The sequence below is a fragment of the Folsomia candida genome, unplaced genomic scaffold (genome assembly GCF_002217175.1).
Source record: "Folsomia candida strain VU population unplaced genomic scaffold, ASM221717v1 Fcan01_Sc003, whole genome shotgun sequence".
Lineage (NCBI taxonomy): Eukaryota > Metazoa > Arthropoda > Collembola > Entomobryomorpha > Isotomidae > Folsomia > Folsomia candida.
The window spans coordinates 12,864,959-12,887,884 of NW_019091195.1; the positions used below are offsets into that span (position 1 = coordinate 12,864,959).

General features: G+C 36.3%; 2 protein-coding genes, 1 long non-coding RNA gene and 1 other non-coding gene across 11 annotated transcripts; 1 reads left to right on the forward strand and 3 right to left on the reverse strand.

Moving 5' to 3' along the window:
• Positions 1–2: 2 nt before the first annotated feature.
• On the reverse strand, positions 3–8,535 carry LOC110845563. 7 transcript variants are annotated; one of them, XM_035849242.1, is made up of 12 exons: positions 7,983–8,535; positions 6,757–6,959; positions 6,393–6,672; positions 4,061–4,182; positions 3,450–3,864; positions 3,353–3,369; positions 3,199–3,286; positions 2,892–3,118; positions 2,787–2,815; positions 2,445–2,654; positions 2,121–2,319; positions 3–2,030 (listed from the first exon to the last, which is right to left on the reverse strand). In XM_035849242.1, exons 4-12 carry the CDS (start codon positions 4,063–4,065, stop codon positions 1,592–1,594), a joined length of 1,629 nt encoding a protein of 542 aa, XP_035705135.1. In that variant the 5' UTR covers positions 4,066–4,182; positions 6,393–6,672; positions 6,757–6,959; positions 7,983–8,535; the 3' UTR covers positions 3–1,591. The 7 variants fall into 7 exon arrangements, with proteins under 7 accessions (XP_035705135.1, XP_035705136.1, XP_035705133.1 ...); XM_035849243.1 differs by having other exon boundaries at positions 6,393–6,440; positions 6,520–6,959; XM_035849240.1 differs by having other exon boundaries at positions 6,393–6,959.
• A 3,702-nt stretch (positions 8,536–12,237) lies between these two features.
• LOC118434848 lies at positions 12,238–13,704 on the reverse strand. Its single transcript, XR_004834296.1, has 3 exons — positions 13,289–13,704; positions 13,069–13,151; positions 12,238–12,875 (listed from the first exon to the last, which is right to left on the reverse strand). It is a non-coding gene; the product is annotated as an uncharacterized LOC118434848 (long non-coding RNA).
• A 669-nt stretch (positions 13,705–14,373) lies between these two features.
• Positions 14,374–18,338, reverse strand: LOC110845565 (myotubularin-related protein 9). Of its 2 annotated transcripts, none has more exons than XM_035849246.1 (14): positions 17,925–18,338; positions 17,685–17,847; positions 17,537–17,587; positions 17,370–17,473; positions 17,080–17,299; positions 16,722–16,777; positions 16,151–16,280; positions 15,978–16,078; positions 15,890–15,910; positions 15,700–15,813; positions 15,469–15,606; positions 15,051–15,198; positions 14,795–14,964; positions 14,374–14,721 (listed from the first exon to the last, which is right to left on the reverse strand). In XM_035849246.1, exons 1-14 carry the CDS (start codon positions 18,072–18,074, stop codon positions 14,428–14,430), a joined length of 1,860 nt encoding a protein of 619 aa, XP_035705139.1. In that variant the 5' UTR covers positions 18,075–18,338; the 3' UTR covers positions 14,374–14,427. The 2 variants fall into 2 exon arrangements, with proteins under 2 accessions (XP_035705139.1, XP_021947704.1); XM_022092012.2 differs by having other exon boundaries at positions 16,151–16,262; positions 17,925–18,337.
• A 295-nt stretch (positions 18,339–18,633) lies between these two features.
• On the forward strand, positions 18,634–18,787 carry LOC118435160. Its single transcript, XR_004834545.1, has one exon. It is a non-coding gene; the product is annotated as a U11 spliceosomal RNA (small nuclear RNA).
• Positions 18,788–22,926: the final 4,139 nt, after the last annotated feature.

Genomic DNA, 22,926 nt, shown 5'->3' on the forward strand with positions numbered 1-22,926 from the left:
GATTGAATGGTGTATGTATCAGCAATTCGTTTATTTAATAATACATATTGGAAATCAAAGGTAATTTTATGTAATCAGCATTTGCGCTCATTGTTATGTTACTTTTTGTAAAGAGATGATGGTGAGAAGTAGTCGACGGCCGAGACTCGTTGGCACAGATTATTGCATTGAATGTATATATAACAGGTTAGGTCATAGGTTACATGCACTCAACGGGAGATTAATAACTCATTGCGTATAAGATATAGGAGACAAAGTGTAATTTTTACTGGTTGAGATTCAAATGATCTTCAAGCGTTTATAAAGTCGGGATTATATTTTTGAGATGAAAATATGTAGGACGATTCTTGTGACCATTATCACTATCACAAACTAACACAATAATATTCCGGTTTCCTCAAATGAAAGTATATATAAGGACGTCTTTACATGCATACATACATAATATAAATAATATACATACAGACATTTATTTGTATATGGAAAACTACCACTGCAACAATTGGAAATGGAATGATGCCCAACCCAACCTACACATTTAAGTATGTATGCGCGTATCATTAGCTGTCCCAAAAAAATAATACTGAAACATTTTACAAAATTAAGTAACTGCCGCTGAGTGAGTAATATAAAATTAATGTCATGAAAGTAAAACAAACCTACAAATAACAACACCGTATTTGTGTGCAAAACAGTTTACCTAATTTGGTGTAGATAAAAAAAATTATAAAAATCAATAACAAAATCCATAATAACATATGACATATAACATATAACAAATGATACTATCTAACAAAATCAGGAAACATATCATCATTTCCGGTTTCTGAGATCATTTTGAATATTTGTAACAATAAAATTCTACAAAACTAAAATACTGAACATTTGAAGTAGACAGATATATTCGATAAGTATCGCGGTATTGTGGTAATCATAATGAGTAGTAGAGAGAAAAATCATAATATCAACAATTTAGCTCACGGTACATAATTGAGCCACTAATTACAACTGTCGGAAACTCTTGGAAACTGAGCAGGTAAGATTGCAGTAGATATAAAATACATAAATTACATATCTGATGCTGGTAACAGTAGAAAGGAAGCAAGTGTATGCATTATTTCACTTGCACCATCAGACTTTTTTTTATCTAACTGCGAATCTCACCCAATCGTAAATACATACTTGTTAATCATCAAATCTTTTAATACACCGATGTCATTTCTGATAATTTCACTGCTTATTTGGAAGAACTGAGCATAAACAATCGACCCTAATTGGAATCTTTGTCTATCAATTATTATTAATGTTATTATTATTGATTACATAAGATGTACTACTATTATTACGGTAGCTTTAAATACATTTAGGCGATACACTGATATTTCCTAGCTATCTATAAATTCAATAGGTAGAAACATAAAGAATGGGTGTTTTCCATTACTGAAAGACCTACACATTTCTTCTCAGACTATAAAATTACCACCGCGCGATCGATGATGGCTAGGTATGTATTTATGTACAGTATAAAATGTTGATGAATTCTGAACGAGATATACATAAAATTCTAAAATGAAAATAATCATAATAATAATTACTCAGTATCCAAGTTTTCTTGTTGTTCAATCATTTCGCGTATTTCACTGTCATCGTTTTCGTTTTCGTTTTCAGTGTATTCGTTTTCTGTTGCTTCTGCTTCATTGTCGTTTCCTTCCATAGTTCCGTCTTCGTTTCCTTCTTCCTCCTGCTCTTGGTCTGGACAAATCAAAGCTTGTAGGATTTGCATCATGTATAACATCATTTGACGTTCATTCTCTGCTCGTTCCCGTTCCATATTAAGCCATTCTCGTTCAATATCTACCATTTCCGATAAGTATTGTCCGATGGGATCCTCGGCTACTCCACTGGTAGATGCTGTCGTTGCAGATGACAATCCTCGTGGTCTCTTAGTGGGAATTCCATTATTGTATGTTCCTTTAGGATATAACATGGAACGTTTTCCTCTTCCACAACCCGAATAGTTTTCAGCTCGACTGTGTATTGTTAAATAAATACAAGTTAGTTAATTAAGAATAGCATTTCCCTAGAGTAATTAAAAGCGAATGTCACGAAAGAGGTCGTACCCGAGCATGGCCATGGTTTCTTCATCAGCATTGTACATTGTCCCATCATCAAAGTCAGAGACTTCATGATTTTCATTTTCGGAAGGAATTGAGCCGTCCTCCAAACCACCGTCTTCTTGTTCATGTTTTACTCCAGATGAACTTGATGACCCATTTGCATTAGAATTGCGGTTAACTGGGGAATTATTTGAGTTAGAACCTGTTGATAGAAATAAAGCATACTTCATACACGAATAATAATTATATAATAATGTAAATATTGTTCAATCTTTCGTAGCTTTCGTAGCATGAAATCACTCTAGATAAAAAATTTGAAATATGTACCGGTATGATTTTTCTGAGCTGAGGTGGAAGCTGATTGCGAATTAGAACGAATTGTTTGCTGGGAATCCATACGAATGGGGGAGTCTCCTTCACTTATACTTACTTCGGGGGAAAGAACATTCATCCCATTTGTCCCATTCGACGAGCTACTACGTTCTCCTGTAGAAGTCATCGTCACTTCAGGGTTTCCATTTATTAGGTGCTGATACTCTAATTAGTGTCATACAATAATGCAACTTGAAGATATTTGCTCACAATTAACAAAATTAGCAAGTAGTAATGTTATACAAATGTATGTAGTTAAATTTTGATTATTTTCAAAACATTAATTATCTCACCCACCTTCGACTAGGGCCATGTGAGCAGCCATTCTGTAAAAGACCAAATTAAATATACATATACGCCAAATGATTGTCAGTGCACATACAAGAGTCCGAATTTGCTTACCCTGATGACCCATGTCCCACGCCAGAGTTGACTTGTGTAGGGCTCACAACTCCACTAGCGTTGGTCGTAAAATGTTGTATAAACTCTGCCATATTAGGTGGCATCGTTGCGTTACTTCCGTTTTTCTTTCCATCAAGAACATCCCCAATAATTTTGTAGTACGGAAAGTTAAAACTGCGATAATCTTGTTTAGTCTTCTTAATCCGGTAATAAATGGATGTCAAGTTCTACAAGGATGAGGGTAATATAAAGCTTAACGTTTTTTATTAGAGGCAAAGTGAATTTGTCTTTCTCTAATTCCACATACCTGAATACGGTTTTTGCACTGTATAGCAGTTCTGTCATGTCCTAATTCTTGCATAGCAAAAGAAATGGCTTCCCACACTCGAAAATTTCTAAAGACAGGAAACATCTTCTTATTCATTATCAAACCTTACCATATATTTTTTTGTGTAACTCACCGAAAGTTATGTTTCATCTGTAGTAAGTAATATAAAATATTTAGGTAATATTCAATTTTTTTAACACCTTCATACATATATATTCAAATGTCCTAACCTGCCATTGCATCTCTGGTGAAGCCCAAATTTTCAACAGGGCGAATGTTTCGTTTAGTGTAAAATTATTGCTCCGAGCTCTTCTTGACGCAACTTGCATGGGGTCGTTATATTCTGACATCATTGATTGATGGTTCTGGTGACCTTGATGTTTCCGAAAGTCCGGAACAGAAGCAGTCATTCCTCCATTTCCCATCATTTTCGCAATTTGCAATTTCTTATGAGCCGCTTTACGCTGAAATTCTACAATTGATGGAACAGAATTTCTGACAATTTTCTGAAGGTTGGCTGATGTGTTTCCAGAAAATGACTTTGACAGGTTTTCCTGCTTGATAAACTTTTGAAGTAAATCAGACGCTCCCCCTCCGTTGGTGGGGGTTATCGTAACCGAAGCGTTCCCGTCGTGTAAAAACGGCCTGCAAATAAACATATTTATTAATACTAAAAGCTCTACTCATAATCATAATGACAGTTGCAACAAATAAACATATGCATGAATAAAATGAAAGAACCAAGCAAATAATTTTTACAAACATTGACAACATTACATCACAACGTTAATTAACACGACATTAATACAGCATAATAATAATAATGGTTCAAAATGCATACATCATTCAACGACAATCAATATGTGCGTCAAATTGGGAGCTTGCTTATTTCTTTCACTGGCCCTTAGTTGTCGGAGAGAGAACGCGTGGCTGGCTTATCCTCTTATCTGTGCTCAACTCGACCTGTGTGTTCAAAACAAAAGATAAATAAATAAATATGCAAAATCAAACATGTAGTTTTTTAACATCTCATGCATTTACACGTGCTGGCATATACCTCCAATAAAAAAACATCAACATCTAATCTACGAAAAATCTCAAAAAAACCAGGGTCAGCAAAGACTATATAATATGAAAGGAGAAAGCCAAAAGTAAATAGATATATAATTAGTAAATCATGACGAGTAATGGACCAGTAGACTACTGGCAGTAGTTCGTGAGTTCGCATGCAGTCCATAATGTGATATTCTCTCCTTCTCTCTTTTTGTTTTTGGATTTGACAGGCGAAAGGTGGTGAAAGTGGAGAAAGGACATGAGAGGAGCTTAAAACTAGTTAAAGGGAAGACAAGCAACTATCCACATATAATGCACACATAACCACATGCATACAAATAAGCAGTAAAAGCAAAGGGAAAGCGGAGGAATATGATGATGATGATGGTGGCGGTGGTGGTGTGCGCAATATTTCCTCGCTCGCGCAAATCAATAAAATTATTATAGTTAGCTTTTATATTTCTTTCACCAACTCTGAAATTCTGTTTCAGTCAAATGCCAGTAATGCCACACACCTCAACCATCTCCACCCGCACCATCGAATGCGATTTCAGCAGCACGTAATATTTATGTTTACATCTTTGGCGCTTATATTTCAACCAATATACATGATCTGTAATATTATGATATTTCGATCAACAAAATGCGGATAAGATGCAATTGACAGCAATACCTCAAGTAGTGAACAATTGAGACCGATTATATAAAAAATATAAAAAATACACCATGTTCAAAAAACGGCTCTTGAAATCGTAATTTGTCATTATTATATTTTCATATTTATAGTCAAGAGGTACACGACCTCACCACGTCTCATCGTCTCTCACGAACCAGTGAATAAACTACTCAACTCACATTCTCCACGAGCAAATTATCCAAATCTATCATTTGTAATTACTAATTAATAATCACTAATTCAGAGATACCTCATCTAACTTTAGCCCAAAATACCAATAACAAATAAATTTCTCACCCTTCCGGAAACTTTCAGCAGCAATACAAGGTTAATAATAAAGAGGAATAATAGAGAAAAGATAATGTGATGATGAAGTAGTTTTTATCACTAGTTGAATGAAATTGGGGAGAGCACGATAATTAATTAATTGTGGCAACGTGGTCCAAACAACAACCAACCTTGCCTCGGACTGAACTGAACTCACACTGACCGGCAATTAAATATGGCGGACAGTATCTCCTTCGTCTCGCCAATTCTCAGTCCACATCTTAATTGACACGGTCGTCTCAATCCTCAGCGGACCCAATTAAATAAATTCGTAAGCCAGCTATTTCAACGTTCGTTGCACAGGGCTTACTGATAACTGCCGAAATATAGATAGCGAATTAAATATGTTGAATAAGGTTGGAAAATGACGAATTCCTGGCATTTCATATAATTATTTAAGTATGCGCAACGTATATTTATATGTATGGGGGATGAACAAAGGTGGGTTCTTCTTCAAGATTGTGTTTCCTGTCTGTAACATGGACAATATGTGCAAAATACGTTTAATGTCGATGTCCACACACTAGTAGTGTAGCTAGTTGGCCGGCCCCTAGCTGCTTGGATTAATTGATGAGTCAGTAACATTAGTTAGTCACTTATAATAGCCGAGGTTGATGCGTATGGTAGTTCTTTGTAAAGTCCAATGACTGACGATGAGACGACGCGATGATGGCAGTACACATACATTCATGTACTGACCAGGTAAACCTAATCAAACAACTTGTTAACTACGTTCCCAGCAAGATTTTTGCACCAATCTTGAGTTAATACTCTTTCATGATGGCATTGAAATAATTCTCTGACTCAAGCAGATGAACGTTACTGTTTTTTTTAAATTAACTATATGCACATATTTACCTATGTTCAGGAAAAATATGAAACAAGTTATCTGCGTTTATCAATGTAAAATTTGATGTTTATTTTAATACATATACGTTTTCAGAAAACACTATTTCCTTCATCAAGCGTGCTATATGTCAAGAATTTGTATAAGAAGCAGAAGCTACAGTTCTAATGTCAATTTTAGATGTGCATGCAAAAAATATTAGATACATGGCATGATACATTTTGGTTTAAACTTGCAGACAACCAAACAATAAAGTTATGCATAACTTACCACCAGTAATAATCGTGGTTTGAATCCAAGTTTAAGATTGTATAATCTCTTTAAATATAAATAAAATTCACTTTCAGTCACTTATGAGAATAATATTAAGAGCGAGTGGTTTCAGTTTCTCACGAACCTCACACTACTATAAATCCACTGCTGGATATCCTTTTCACAAAGGTTATATTTTTTTAACACGTCAGTTAACTAGGCGCATTAGCTTTGGTATTCTCGGCGCATTTAGAGAGGGTTCTATGTCTTTGTTCCTCCAGCGAGTTGTAGCCGTGAACTGTGGAGGAGAAGTCGTTTAATGGGCAGTTTGAGTATTATAATAGTAAAGGTTGTTGATATTTGTTCTCGATAAGCCGTCTACCTCTCCTCTGTTAAGTTCAATTCACTCTCACTTGCTGATTAGTCGTAGAGAGTGAGAAAGAGGTAGTAGTGTAGTTAGTTGGACACGTATATTTTTATACGGGGAAGAGAAGGCCTGCAGTCCAGCCAGGTGTGCATATCACTATGCTCCTCTTTTATTCCAGTTATTAGATGATGAGAGACCCATGAATGATTCTCCTTTACCTGTGGAGGGAACCACCATTATTATTTTAGTAGCAGTAATGGAAGGATGCAGGGATTAGGGCTGCTCCGTGGAGTTTAGTGCTGAAGACCAAAGTGGTTATGTTACTCATGCACTCTTTAAAGTTAAACAAGAATTTTGTTCAGTGAGATCCAGGCAAGAAGAGTAACATAAAGGCACTTTTTGTTCCATTAAGTTAACGCTCTCTCTCTCCCCACCATCATCATCTCCTACTTTGGCTCTTAACATAATGCATACAACCGAATGAGAATTTTCTAATGTGGACTGGATATGCAACCCATTTTACGCCCGCAGGTACCCGGGGTTCTATATCACCAGCTAACTAACTAACTACCGTAGTAAACTTAACTAACAACTAAAGCCAGGGTTGTTGGCTTGCTTTTTGTGTTGTAGCTCGCCCTAGCTTTGGTTTGCTAGCTCTTGGTTTTGTAGGGAGGGCTGGGAATTTATTGGGAAAAGTGACCATAGTTAGTTGCTTGGAAGGTTGCTTATTGCTTATATTTAGTAATATCAAAACTTATGGCGGCCTTGGTTGAGTCTGTAGACCTTAATGTCAAGTATTAATACGACCCACCTTATAATATACAACATAAATATGTACGAACGACACCACCGACGCTACACCACATACATTCATTAATCTCCCATTTGTCTCTCTGCGTTAGTGTCGTTTCCTAAGCAAATCGAGTCTGACAAGAGAACAACGTAATAATGGTATTAATAATAATAATGTTAATCTGGGTGAGACCAGGTCCCCTCTGCAAAGCCACCCTCTTTCTCTCGTTTCATGCACCATTATTATTTCACGGCGTCCTCTAAGCTATCGATCTAACTAATAACGCAGTAAAGTCAGCACTTATTTATGTATGTACGTACGTGTGTACATATAGCCTTTACTTGAGACAGGACTTTCTCCGTCATGGATTTCTTCAAACTACTTAATCATACACATGCAGTAAATAATAAATATTGACATTCCGAATCTCTCTCTTGCTTGTTCTTACCTGAAAGGAAGGTGAAAGTGGCGATGAGTTTAAGTGCGAACGAGGAGAAGTTGAGGTATTGATACAGACACAATATTGATAAAGTGAGTACAGATTATGAGTGACAGTGTCACGATGACACTCGTGGAGCACAAAAATAGCGTGCAAGCCCAGAGACGAATGACTAGAGATTCTATGAGATGGAATATTATTAATGTTGCTGAGCTGTGATTTTCACTTTTTGTTAGCTGCTGATGACGATTGCTTGTGATGAAGGATTGTTGGACTTGGTAGAAATAATATTTGTTAAAGCTGGGCGAGGAATAATAATAATTATTAAGTAGTTGACGATGGAGTGTGTCTAGTTCGGATGAGGAGTCAGGACTTAAGGTTGCTGGTGTGAGTGTGAGTGGTGTAAGGTGCACCCAGAACTGATTATTAAGTTAAGGGAGGAGGTTGATGGCGGTGGTACAGGGGGAAAGTTCTCCGTAATGGAACATAATGGTTCTCTACTCCAGTTACCCGAGATTCGGATTTTGCTCCCGTAGTAGTTATGTCTTTACTACACTCCGGTCGGGTGTTCCATTCGGGCGTCCCATTCGGGGTTTAACTCCACTCCGAACTACCGAATCCTCGTTATCAAACTGAATCTCCTAGCTGGCTTCCCCTCTCCGTTAGGTTATATGCAGCAGTAAAGTAAACTGTAGTTCTGACGCTCCCCAACCTTAGTTTGTAAGCTGGGGAGCAAACCTTGGAGGATGCCATAATAAGTCTCCCGTTACTTACCCAGGCTTCCCTCCTCCTCCCATAATAATCTCGTTGCGCAACCCATTTATATATAGCAGGAGGAGTAACAAACATGATAATGTCAATTTAAATCACCAATTATTATTAAATGTACAAATTGCAATCTGTCGACAACAGCAAATTCGGAGAAAGTTCATATCCATATGCTTAAAGTACTCCTATGTAGCGTGTTTGTATATATGTAGATATGCCCAATAATATGTAGATGATCTGCGAAATGAGTCAAAGACCAATAAACATTATGCAAGTGACATCACCAAAAAGTTTGGTCCACTGCAATATGAAAGAAGATCGAAATCGGATCACATCTATTCAAAAATGCCTACATGTTATCCAGCGATGAAAGCTCCGTTAACAAAAGTGCAGTAGCAAAAGAAGTATGGTTATTAAGTATTAAATTATGCTTTAAAAAGTCCTTCTGACTGAAATAGATAGCAGACCAGATTTACGTCATCAGTCGAGGAATAGTTTAGTAAAAAGTATTTTGCTTGTGAAAGTGAATGGCATCATGGAACTGATGAAATGGTATCGTGCATCATTTCCTATATTAATGAAACAGACAACTACTCGCGCCGTGTTGGTTCTCGTCGACAGATAGAATTTCCAGTACAACATTTTCATTAGTCATTATTAAAAGAGGAATTTGAGAATCATGATTCATCATCGTCCGTATCAAAAGAATTAAACAATTCCCCTCTCGGATAAAATAAAATCAGCACGATGCAGTTGTTTGCACTTGAACTCCGCTATACCCCTGCCTTCCGCCATTATACAACTTTTCATTGATTTTACGATAGTTATTTAGGAACCCTCATCGTAACTCTCCGTCAAGCTAACGAATCGTAATCCCTAACTCTTAACTACATAAAGTCTCCGTCTAACTATAATAATAACGAAACGAGTCATCATCATCGCTGCTAACTCTCAATCGCATTGAAATGAAATGAGAAACTCTGAGCATTTGCTGTGGTGGTTGGTTGTTGGTTGGTGGATGTGAAAGCAAATTTATCCCGAGTTTCTACTAGTTTCTAGCAGCAGCAGCTAACAAAACTCAGATCTGCTTATGTACTATGTACTGTACTCCTCAGGGAGAAAATCATAAGTGGCTTCAATACATTCTGTCACCACGTTTTTCAAGCTAGAGAGCAAATCGAATCCTTTACTATTCGCTTAAAAATGCCAATGCAGTTTTACAAATGAAAAATGATAATTGGCTCCACTGCGGACTTTAATTTGCACAATTTTGGTGCGTGCCACTTCACCTCTCCTTTCACCACATTGTTTTTGCATGGACTTGTTATATTTTACAACAAGAGCAGTTTTAGTCGGGTTTACGCGATTTATAGAGAGCGATGTTGGTTTGGTTGTTAGATTTACCGTGATGCTTAATCAATAATGAAAGCAAGTGTTGCTGACTGTGCTTTAAACTCATTTCAATCCAGCATCCTTTCCTCCGTCTAAATTCGGGAGATAACTAACTTGTTTTCCCTACATATTTAATCTGACTATGCTAAAACCCGTGGCTATTTCCTTGTCTGCAGCAGTCCCCCTTAAAAATTAGGATCACTGTACTTACTGCGGTTGAATTGGATTGAATGGCACTCAAAAAAGTTAAATATCAAGATCCCCAAAATGATAGTGATAAAAGAGACCGAGTTCCTATCATCAATTTCATATTTGTTTGCTCTCTTGTATTCATATCTGTTGGGGAGGGCCAACACAGACGCAGAACCATTTGATTATACCTGCAATTGTTCCTTTGTGCATGTCGCATCATCCATAATCGTGGCTCAAAAAACACAGCGAGAGGGGGATAAAGTACCCTAGAAATACGTGTTGGGTTTTTATTATTCCATCGCAACTTCAAATACATGTACCATTTGTGGAGACTTTAATTTTAGCTTAATACTTTATGCAGAGTGCAGTTTTTAAATCTTAAAATTAAAATCCGCTTTCAATTGCAATTTATTTACAATAAACCCTTCTGCATATTATAGTTCTCGTAAAAGTCTCTCTATGAGATGTCGTCCCATCGTTGTTACAGCCGGAACCAAACAAGGGACACAAAACGCAAATTCAGTCTTTACTAGACGGCATATGTTGGATAAAAAGTCGGACAAAAAATAATTTACTCTGCATGATGCATAAGGCATAAATACTTAACTCGCATCAAATGCAACTACAAAATAGATAAACCTGCTCGCTGGTAACTAACCCCAAGGATAAGTTTTGTTTGAATTAACTAAACTTTATATGAGTTTGTATACTTTTGTGAGCACAAATTAAATGGGGTTTCTTTGTTTGTTCCGTTCGATCATGATTTGGGGAGCAGCTGCATTTTGCTCTTAACAAGCTGACGCGTTTAATCCTCACGGTTCACATTTAAGTTTAATCGTCATCCGAACATGTATGTTGGACTAAAAATATGAATTTACTAACCATAGTAGAATTCTCGTGAACTCGTATTCACGTCAAATTAATTATTTAACATATCCCATATATAAGCATCATACTTGGCAAAACTCATTTTTCTGGCAGAAAGTTAGCAATTTCTAATTTTAACGTACCAAATTTAGATTTGAAAGCATATTTTAAGTCTAGATTTGAATGAATAGTTAGATAAACGAGGTTAAGGATGACGAACAAAGACGAATCTCCAGTCTCATCATCTCCAAGTTTATGATCTACATACATAGCATTACAACTCTGCAAGAATGAATGTGGGTGAGCTAGATTGTTTCTTGTGTATTTCACTAGACGAATCCTTAATATATAGGATTTGAGAATTGGGTCGTTGGGGTACTGCGAAGAGTTGAATGAAGGCACAGTTAGTTGATGAAGGTTTATAAATTTTATACGTATTTTGTAGTTAAGTTTGGGTCGTCTTTGTGCTTACAGTACAACCAAAGCAACTTCAAGGCCCTAAATTTATTTCACATCGTCTCTTTGTTCGGAGGATCTACTGCAGGGTTCTCATTATCGACACATGCCTACAACTGCTATCCTAGTTGTAGGATTGGAATATATGTATGTATAAGGAACCACCGAGTCGAACCCTATTTACGTATGAGAATTGGTTCCTAATGGAAAATTATAATTTAAGGGAACATGTACGTAATACATAAGGATAAATATTTTTGTTATAGATTTCGCGTAATTTTTACATTTTAATTATGTTGAATCCAAATGCTTGTACATATGCATGTAGAAAATATAGACATGGTATAGTCTACTAACCAATGCCATTTGGGTAGTTTGTACAAATTATCCCAACATTATTACAACATTTACGAGAGTACATGACGAGTTTGTCCTTCAATTAAAAAATATTTGGTCTCCTCTCCGGATGCTGGTAAACTACGCCCTCCCATCACCACCACGCCGCCGCCATTAAAAACTTATGCTGCCACAAGTTTAACGTCCTTTATCTTAACATTTTTTACTTTAATGGAAAATAATACCTGACTCAACCACCACGAACAACGACCAACCAGCATCAACATCATCATGGATCATCATATTATTCGGGAGAAGAAGAAGACGCAGCTGGAAAATACTTGGCCATGCCACATTATCCCTCGACAATTTCACTCCCCTTCCTTCCATCCAAAAACTATTCAAACAAAAACTTCTTTAACTAAACTTAACTGCAGTCAAAAAGTACAACCATTACATTCGTACTACACAGATTACAACATTAATAACGTGGAATGCATGCACGGCATATAGCGCAACCAACAACGATACGATATGGACGACACAAAGAATCTTCTTCATCATCACACCTCCCCGATATTTCTTACCTTCTTCGTCTGGTTACCTGCCTCACCACGGTTTTCTTTCCTCCCTGTCTCAAGTTAGTTAGTTGTTGTACGTTAGTTAGAGAGATATAACTGCTGATGTAAGATTTGTGTCTTTCCTTCATTATGGATGGAACTCAAGCCAGTTTTTTGTCCACATTTTGGTCGAGACTCTTGGATTAGATACATCATGTTCGTATTTAGTTAGCTCTTCGTTTGTTACGTTTGGTTGAATATAATTCCAATTCTGGTATGAGTTATATCAGCCTTTGAATTTCTCCTCAGGTTTAGTTCACAGAGTTGAATACTTTGGATTACAGAATTAAATATAGATAGGTATATAGCTTTATTGTGCATTTAAACGACGACGACGAACGGAATGCGTTCACTTAATATTTGGGTTCATGGCAAAGTAATAATAATAAATGCAAGATAGAAATAATAATATGGCTTGAATGCATATAGTTAAGAATATAGTTGAACTGGTAAATAATTTTTACCTTAAAGTAAGCAACCATCACAGATTATGATATAACACAAGCATGCTCCTTTTTCAATAGGCTGATCGGCAGATATCTCAATTCTGGAATATTTCACTGTATGTAATCCATTATCAATCATAAAAGGAAGGCTAACTTAAATATATCACAAGCTAAACCCAAAAAAAGAGAGACTAGAAATCTAAATGTTCGTTTTCGGGTTACAAATTTTAAAACTTACTTCGATTGCCAATTTTACATGTGATATTTTATCACGTATGACTTTGGATTAATGTTGTCCAGTGTAAAATATATTGGAACGAAAACTGAGACAAATAGCAATATAATAAATAGCAATGTAATTTCGGTGGAGTTTCCTGACTGCGGTCTATTGTAAATTTCAAGGGAATGGTGTCTTCAAGCCTAAATTCCAAACACACATGCAAGCCAATGATATTTAGTTTTCATGCAGCCTCTTCAAATTCATGGTACATATATTCTTGCAAAAGGGTACATAGCAATAAGAACAAACTAAATATCATATTTGTTAATGCATAAGTATTATGAACGATTCAATTTATTTGGCTGGGATTTCACTACAAAGGATTTGCCTTGATTTGGCTGAAGGCGTCTCATAATAACGAACAACGGTTCAGGTAGGGAAAATTCCAAAAATTCATGTAATTTCGTATTAACTAATTAAAGGAAACTCGTATAATTATGGGTTAGCAGATGATGCACATATGAACCATGTATTTATGAGTGTTAAGCAATTTCGTTCGCAAAATTTATGCCCGTTGGTAATTACTAAACACAATTTTTGTATACATATGTATGTAGTAGATACTCATAAGAGTCAATCCAAGCCAAGTTTATCAATAAAATATTAATCATTAAATATTATAAAATTAATGCCACTTTATTTTTTTACGCTTACTCTACGATAAATCAAAATAGCTCCACGCTAAAAAGCTTTTGTTAGATCAGCAAAAAACAGTAATTGATCAATTGATTAGAGAAATGTGACAAAGACTCTTCCAAGTCTTGAGACTATCTCTAATAATTAATTATTGCGTCGTACAACTAAAATGCAACTACATTGAGTATGTATATAGGGACGTATAGATCAAACAACTTTTGTTATTTTATCTATCTTCTTGCATGTAATGGTTAGTGATGGCTATTATGATTGGTGAATAACAAACCAGGTTCATTAAACTTTATTTTTCTCAGTTAGTATATGCGAGTGTAGTTTGGCTAATTTAAGTAATAACTCGAAGTGACTGTATGCATATGAGGTACAGATGAGTATAATAAATAATCATCTTTTTCGTGTAATGCGAAAAATTTTATTGAATTAAATTAAGCGATATTATAAAGTTATTGATATTTTAATGGATGATCAATGTCGCCTGGACTTTCAGAACTTGAATCTTCGGTATGTTGAAAATTAACGCAATCATCCGATGTCGGATTATCATCAATTGTTGCTTCACTAAGTTTGCGCTGTATGGAATGGCGAGATTGATGCAAATCAAGTAAATACTTTCGAAGTTTTATGGCTTCCTTTTTCAGTTCTTTTTCATTCTCCTTAAGTTCTGCAATAGTATTCCATGTTTTCTTCATTGACGATTGATCAATAATCCCCTTCAAGTACATTCCATTCCAGAGTTGCTACAAAAGTGAAAGAACATAATAGCCACCTAGTTTGTAATGCTGACATATTTCAATAGTAGTTGTATCTAACCAAGCTAATAGGATGCACCGACGGCCAAATGACACATGGATTTGGTTCATATACAGGATTCATGTAAGATTGCATTATGTCAGGACGATTTACATGCGACCAAAGGCTCACGGTTTTTGTCATTAAATGAAGTTCCTCTCTTTCACACACATTGTCACACAAGAATGTGCCTTTAAAAATAAATGTATATAACTTAATAGTTTTCAACTGATTATGATTTTTGTGTCTATCACGTTATAGATGCATATGTACTTACCGAACTGGGATGCATAGGAATGTTGCACAAGAGTCATAAGGAATTGTTCTGAAAATTCAAAACTGAAAGGAAACTGATTATAAATCTGCCAGACACAGTCGATAAATAGAAGGAAGCCGCAGGAGGGGTCTGCGTGTACATCTCCATTCTGAAATTGTAAGTGATTTCAATGAAATCAAACGTAAAGCAACAAATGCCGTAATGCTCATAATATTAAATGTCAATAACATGGAGCAAGAGGAATTGACTGGGCAGTGTTACTAAAAATTGATTGTCCTCTTCGTTGTGCTTATTTCATGTCTTGGGTTAGATTGTGATATTTTACGTGGTTATGCGTTTGTGAAAAGTCTTTAAAGGTTATTATATAATCGTGAGCAAAGTATCCGATTGCATTACAAGTAAATTGACAAAAAATTACCTGAGAAAATAGCAGAAATGAAGGCGCATATGCTTTTCTTTGGTTTTTAACATTCGACAAAGAATATGCAAAGGCAGATTTCGAGTGTCTTGTGCGGAACGGATAGCCTCCTTGTAACCACTCTCTCTCTATTAATGCCTATCAAGGAAGAAATACATAAAAATTGGGTTTAAATTATTTAATTTATAAATAAATAGAAACCGAAAAATTATAATTAATTCAAAACGGAACCTCAAAACCTCGAATGCTTCTACAATCAGGATTTAGAATAATCTGCGTAAGCGAAGTAACCGCCAGGGTTAAGTCAACGCCATCGCCACCGTGAATGAGAACAGAGTTGCTTTCCTAAACAAATAATTCAAAGAATACATTAGAATTATAATAAAGAATGAATAAAAAAAATATTAAGATTTTGCCTTACTTGGTCCAGACATTGGGCAACCTGCAAAGTGAGAATGTAAATAAAATACTGCATTGTGCTGCCAAAAATCTACTTGTAATTAATTTACCACACAAGCACAATTTAAGGTCTCTCGAACATTTGTTAACCAACCGGATGCATCTAAGCGACTCAACCACTTATCCATAGTGCAGTTTGTATCACTGCATGCTAGAGAATAGTTATGCATGTAAAAATTGTCTAACAAAATTGCATAATGTATTATTAGCCAATGGAGTGTACCTTCTAGTAATTTAGACAGAGAGTCTAATAAGGTGTAGTGGCGATCAATTGGTTTGTGTATCCTTCTCCATTGGGGGTAATATATTTCCAGTTCCACGCCCCCGCCTTTCGTCTGCCAAAATAGTATATCCTGGATCATGATCAATCCAAATTCCACTACTTTAGTGTTCAGCACTCACTACCTTTGTGAAGTCACATGACGCATTGCAAACAGTCTGACGAGTTTAATTGTCATAAACGTATCAAATAATGCAGGAAGATTTGAAAGATTGGTGATGAATACAGAAATATGAACAGGATAGAGAGAGAGAGAGAAAGAGAGAGAGAGAGAGAGAGAGAGAGAAATTTAATTAAAATGACTGACGTATAAAATAAGCCATACAACAATGTCGAGCTTCAACTGCCAATACGGAATCAACAGTTGCTTTACACAACCATGCTAAAACATAATGAACAAATTAATATTGGAGATTCAAGGTAGTGAAAACTGAACAACTAAAAACTAAGCTTATACATGTAAACATGCTAACGGGCAGCAGAGGTTTACAATAAGCGATATTATGGTACTTACCCTTGCTGTTTGAGCTAATGTTTGACTTCTCGTATCTATGATATACCCACGTTTTCCTATTCGCAAGATAAGATTTTTCAATAAATTACCAAGAATAATTGACTTAGTGGCCAATTACGCAAAATATTCTGCAAAAAGTAAATGAATAGACGCGTTCATGCAGGCATCCATCAATTTGATTACATTTAAAAAATCAATAATTTTCGCCACATGACGTGTCAGGAAATCCAAGACAAATAAGTGTTTAAGACTTTATAACCGAGTGGAAGCTGTTTTTTAGTCGATGGAAAGAATTCTCTACATACATATTTCGTGCATCCTCACGTGAGAGATTGAAGTAAAGTGGATGTATTAATACCTATGGTTAAGATGGCATTAATGAGTCGCTCGTCTTCTTTACATCGTCGACCCGATGGTCCAACCAAAGGTTCGCCTGCTCTTAAGAGTACGGCTCCATTCTCATGGCGGAAACAAAGCACCGGAAATCTACCTCCTTGTCGAAATGTAGCTGCAACGAGTATTTCTTCATCAGGAATACTCTTTGGAACAACAACAGTCTTTGGATAGGATTTGCATACCTATTGTAATAAACAGAGTAATATAAATCAAAGAAAACAAATAAAATAATATATTAATATGTTAATATACAGAATAATCTCGGTTAATATGACTGATCCTCCACTCATTTTCTGACTGCAGAATCAATTTGGAGAATTCTGCCTCTGTTGAAAAAGCTGTCCAGCCATCCTCAACTACATAACAAATAATTTATGTTGGGTCTGAGGCGATGAAAAACCAATTTATATATCTCTCACCTATTGAGTACATTGGACGGTAGAAAAAAGCATACATGAGGTGTTGTGCATCTGATGAAATATATATAAGTACGAGTATTAGATTAATTTTATCTTCTCAAGCTAAAGTGCATGTTCTCTACATTAATTATTATTATATGTAACATACCAACATTGCTGAGAGCTTCAATCGAATCCGCGGCATTGTTGAAGTCTTCAGAACCAACAATATCCAAATGAATCACAGAAAAATCTTTGCACTTAATAACCAATGAGCCACCGCCCAATGTCAAAGGCTTCCGTTCAACCAAATCAATATTCCGATGCAGCAACTATCAACAAAGAACACATGTTCAGCCAATCCTTCTGAAAAAAAAGCAATTATGTCTTTATTATACTTTGCACTTACCCATAACTCTTCCTCTCCATCCTTTCTGGACGAGAGGATAAGGTGATGACTGGTTATACACAGCGTCCCCCCTTCCACCGTGGGAAGAGCGTTACGTCGCATCGTGACATTGTCCACTTTGGGCACCTTTATCAATTCGATAAACTCCATTCTCACAGCTACTACGAGAATAAATAAGGTACTTGACTGGAATGAAAATCCAACAACAAACAGTGAAAAAATTAGCTAGTCAATCCTGGACTGAACAGGGGACAAAACAATTGCAATTTGAGAGGCTGGTTGGGTGGATAACTTATCCCCAAAATGAAAGGGGAATTAAGTTGAGTGTAGAATTAACGTGTTACATAATTATTAGTATTTATTTTGACTTCTAGATTGTAGATCACGGACGGCTGAGATTGAGTTTTTGTTGTTGAGCGGTTTTCGTGCATATGCTGAACATACCCCACCCTATTCGTACTCGATCAATAGTAATAAAACTACTCCCATTTTATTATTCTCAGAAGCTATTTACTATCATCGTACATGATGGCGAATACCAAATTACGAATGCATAGCCATTGTTCTGTTTTTCGTAAATTTGTGATGGGCTGATCGCAGTTTATCGCAAAGGAGTGGAATTGCTGTAGTGAGAAGGATGATTTAGGCTGGGTTTGTCCATGGGGGATGCCGAATGTGAGGGGAAGGTTGGGGTGTGCTGCCTCCTTCGAAAAAGGGGGTTTTTCCTTTGGGGAACACCGTGAATTGAATGCTATGCTTGGCCTCTGGGTTCCGGTGGAGTATGGCAATCAAGACATATTCAGCCCGTAATTTTTGGAACTGAGAGCTGTCTGACGCCTCTTTAGAGGTGTCAAGGCGTTCTCACCTGAGATCATTAAAAAGAAATATTTCTATTATTTAGTAGAAGTGTAATGGGTAACCAGTGTTGTTTCTACACTGTGCCATTTTGCAAAAGGATCTGTCAAACCTAAACTTTTACGCAAGGAATGTCTATATAAATACATACATGACATGAGATGCTTTTTTCTACACGATTTAATCATTTGAATAAAGTAAATAAAAGTTTTTTGTGATGAAAATGACAAAATTGTACATCACTCTCCTGAAATTGTAAAGCTATTTACTAAAAATGTTAGCATGGACCAAGCCTGAGGAGGATCGCGTATGAGAATTTATCCAAAAGTTCAAATATGTAGTCTGTTCTTCTGGAGAAGGAAATCCCTACTTATTTTCTTTTTTCTTTCCTCGGGAGCAAGTTCAATTTTATTATCATTTTGATAAAACAGACAGTAGTCGCTTGAATTCCGTTCTTCAATCCTTCCTTCCTTTGAACTTCTCTGAACCAAGCAGTTTCAGTTCATTTCATGATTATTAAATGCTGAATTACATAAATATTCACTTTTATCTCCGGCTCTGCTACCGTATTAAATTTGGATGGGCTAGGAAGAGATGACATATAAAATGTGATCCCTACAACAGAGTTCGTCCAATACAATGTTAAAATTCAACTGTGCATAAGAAGCTTTCTCTGCTCTGCTCCATTTCCCATCATGTCCGGCCAACAACGTAACCAAATTCGAGTAAATTAATAATTTGGATTTTTATTTCAGTTTTTTAAAAGGCTGAGGCTAGATTGCAAAATAATCTTGTTGCCAACTACATATGTATATGTACCTAAATCTATGTAACGCTATGATACATATTGGTGTCGACTACTGAAGTATGCAAAGTTGGAGAATTTAGAGTGGCAGAGGACCTAACCTTTCTTACTGCGAGGGTAGAATAGGATGAAGAACACGCGCATTACGCAATTAATATTTTTGTTGAGATAAAAAGTCTCATTTATATTCACTCGCAACGTAAATGAAGTTAATGGGATGGACGCTGTTTGTAACCCTCCTTCGACTAGTTCATTCTCCCATTACAACATTTTTCTAATTTCCTTTTCATCTAATCTTTAATTCTTTAAAGGATTTATTAACTTTTTATAAGCTATGAGCTTATCAAAATGAGATTTTTTACAAATGCGTTTTTATGTGAAATTTCATTGTTCTCTGACTTCACTTTAGGGATTGAGAGAGAGAGAGAGAGGGACCGAGATTCCAAAATTCAAACTATTAAATAAATGTATGCACCATGTTCCTCTGTCTTCTTGTGCTATCCCCTCTTTATGAATTCATATAAGAATGGCTACTCAATGATAATAATTTGATGATAAAATGATCTGCTGAGCTGATTATTCTGCAGGCATAATAAATTAGTCGGTGCTCTCACAACTCGAGTCTTTGTGGTTTTTATTTGAAGGAAATTTTACTTTTTCAATATTTATTTTTTGAGAGTATATTTTATTATGTGTGCTCCTCTCTCCTTTCTTCAGGCAAATGGTTGGATGGGAAATTGAAAAGGCTTTTTATTGATGGTTAATTTTGCGGTGAAAATGAAAGCTGTTGAAGGAATAAATGCTTTGATGGTAGAATTGAGAATATTGAGATGCTCCTTGAGAATAAATTAACTGATTAGCTCTCAGTCAGTGGTCAGGTGGATGGCCACTTGAGTTTCCAGAATTATTCATGAAAATATTATTCAATGTCGTATGTATTTAACTGGATCAATTTATAAAGATCTCTTCGATATTACGTATAAAACGTATGTAACATTGGGGGTATTGAAGCTCTTCCATTTATTTGTAGGGGATCGTCGAGTGTTGACTTTCCTTATTATTATTATTATCATCATAAACGGTATAACTAATTACAGTAATGTCTTACTTTCCTGATCAATGGGAGCACAAACAAATAGAATGCTGTGAATATCTACTATCCATTTCTGCCTGCTACCTTATTTTGGTCAATCATAATGATGAGTGGATTGAATACCAATTAACAAAATGATCTCTCGTATGAAGCAACTGCGGATGAATGTGGGAGATGGGGAAGTACAGCAAGCTGCAGAGGCATACAGATACATATGTACAGCCACTACTCACAGAGGCTTGTGGATGATCAAAGATATTTTTCATTCATTTATCGGCCCCACCACCATTCGCTTCTTTGTGAGATTCATGATAGCAAATCTAAATAGGAGTTTTGGTTTGTAGGAAAATGATAAGTGCATGCGTATTCCCATCGGGTCATCTCAAACCCCAAATGAAGCTTTGCGTTTTCACGGCGGACAGAATTATGAATTTCTGTTGACCAAACGCGTGCGACACGACACGGCGAAATAAAAACTTGTATATTTCACTGACTTTATGTGAAAACGGGAGCAAATGTGTGTGTTGGTAATACCAATGGATGAAAAGGATGTGGTTGTTGTGCTATGATGTTTCCCTCTTTAGTTCCAAGTTGACTGTCCCTTGAGAGATCTATTTACTTCACCAGCTCCCTTTCAGCACATTTTTACACACTTATGATGTCACATCATAATCATTAATATTATTACCAACTTGGGATCTCTTTAGTTGCGAGCGCTTGGCTACTAAAGCTAACTTTTTCCTCAATCTGACAAATATCACAGGGGATATGGATCTGAAATAAAAATGCTTTGACTTTGTTTGTTGACTGTGCACAATCGTCTGATTTTTTAGTATTTACCTCAGCTTTCACAAATCTTTCGTTTTCTTTTACCTTTACGGACCGAGTTTCACTCGAGACAACTTTACATTTTGTAACATGGTCACATCTGCGACTGTCTATAATATTTATATGTCAAGAAATTGTAAAACGGTAAACACGTCTGTACTGTGTACACAGTACCTGGAATATGCATGTACATGCAAATTTTGATGACAAGTGACGTTATCCAACACTCTCCTTGCACAAATTTCCAGTAAGCATTGGTATTTAGTTTGACTTCTAAACAAGTATTATAAAATGCACCTTTCACGTACATACTTTCACCCATTATCTAAAAATATATACTTTCAACATAAATTGAATTAAATTCACTGGATGTTGAAATAAAATAAGTCGCAAATCATCCATCTCTGGAATTAACTTGTTACACATTATTTCTCCGTATATACATGAGTACACGAGCTCTCATTATTTCTCTTATTCATGAATTACCGAAAGCAAAGTCGGGGGAAGAGCTCGATTCACCAGTTTGTGAGATAAATGCGATGCTCATGAAGCGTGGAGGTATAGCGAAGAGATCATTTTCACCTTGAGTTCAGTGCCACATTTCTACGTTGCCAGTTGCCGTGATTGCCAGCGAGTGAACTGACACTTTCACCACCAGCCCAACAACTCTCTCTCTCTGCACTCACTCACCACCACTCACTTTACTTTCGGCTCCTCATCCATTACTCATCGTTCCTCAGGTTCTAAGGTTGGGTGCTTAGAATGAGAGCAAAGCCGACTCACATCTCGTCGTCCTCGCACCAGCTACTTATCACTTTTATACCTACAAGCCTCCCATGTTCGTATGAGTCGTGGAGAGCATCTTGTTAAACTCTTTGAAGATTTCTCTCTGGGGAAAATGAGTCTGGTTAACTACTATTAAGATGCATTTAGACGTGCAATTAAACCCTTCGTAATTAGATCAAACCTAGCTTTTAAGTTGACAGTTAATCTGATTATGAATTTCCTACCTCCCAGCAACAGCAGCATGGAGAAGCCTTCCTACATAAGTATATGTACGTGTACTCCAACTCCACTCTTCACTTCCCAAATATTACTTATGTAAATTTTGACCAGAGCTAGAATCGAAATTTGAGTAGGATGAGATGATATTTATACTTATAAAGAATTATCAGCCACCGCTGCTCTCTGATATTCATTAGATACGTACATACGTTTGCATGTAGCTGCTGTAGCTCAGTAAACAGCTCAAGTTGAAATCAGACGAGATAATAAATTCGCACATGTTGTATGTATGAGAGACTTTTCCAGCAAGCCAGCTATTAAAAACTTGTGTATTTTCAACATCCACCCGTCCCTCCCCCAATTCATTCGCTTTTTAAGAGCATTCTCCATTTCCAATGTTTGCGGTGTGGTGGTGG

What these genes read in the sequence shown, in the direction of transcription:
- LOC110845565 (XM_035849246.1), bottom strand. Translation starts at nt 18,074, where the DNA reads ATGGAGTTTATCGAATTGATAAAGGTGCCCAAAGTGGACAATGTCACG. An exon ending in CATTAGCTCAAACAGCAAGG is followed by an intron (nt 16,281 to 16,721) that starts GTAAGTACCATA and finishes ATCATGATCCAG; the next exon opens with GATATACTATTTTGGCAGAC. An exon ending in CCTTAAATTGTGCTTGTGTG is followed by an intron (nt 15,911 to 15,977) that starts GTAAATTAATTA and finishes CTCACTTTGCAG; the next exon opens with GTTGCCCAATGTCTGGACCA.
- LOC110845563 (XM_035849242.1), bottom strand. An exon ending in TCACATGGCCCTAGTCGAAG is followed by an intron (nt 2,655 to 2,786) that starts GTGGGTGAGATA and finishes GACACTAATTAG; the next exon opens with AGTATCAGCACCTAATAAAT. An exon ending in GAAACCATGGCCATGCTCGG is followed by an intron (nt 2,031 to 2,120) that starts GTACGACCTCTT and finishes AACAATACACAG; the next exon opens with TCGAGCTGAAAACTATTCGG.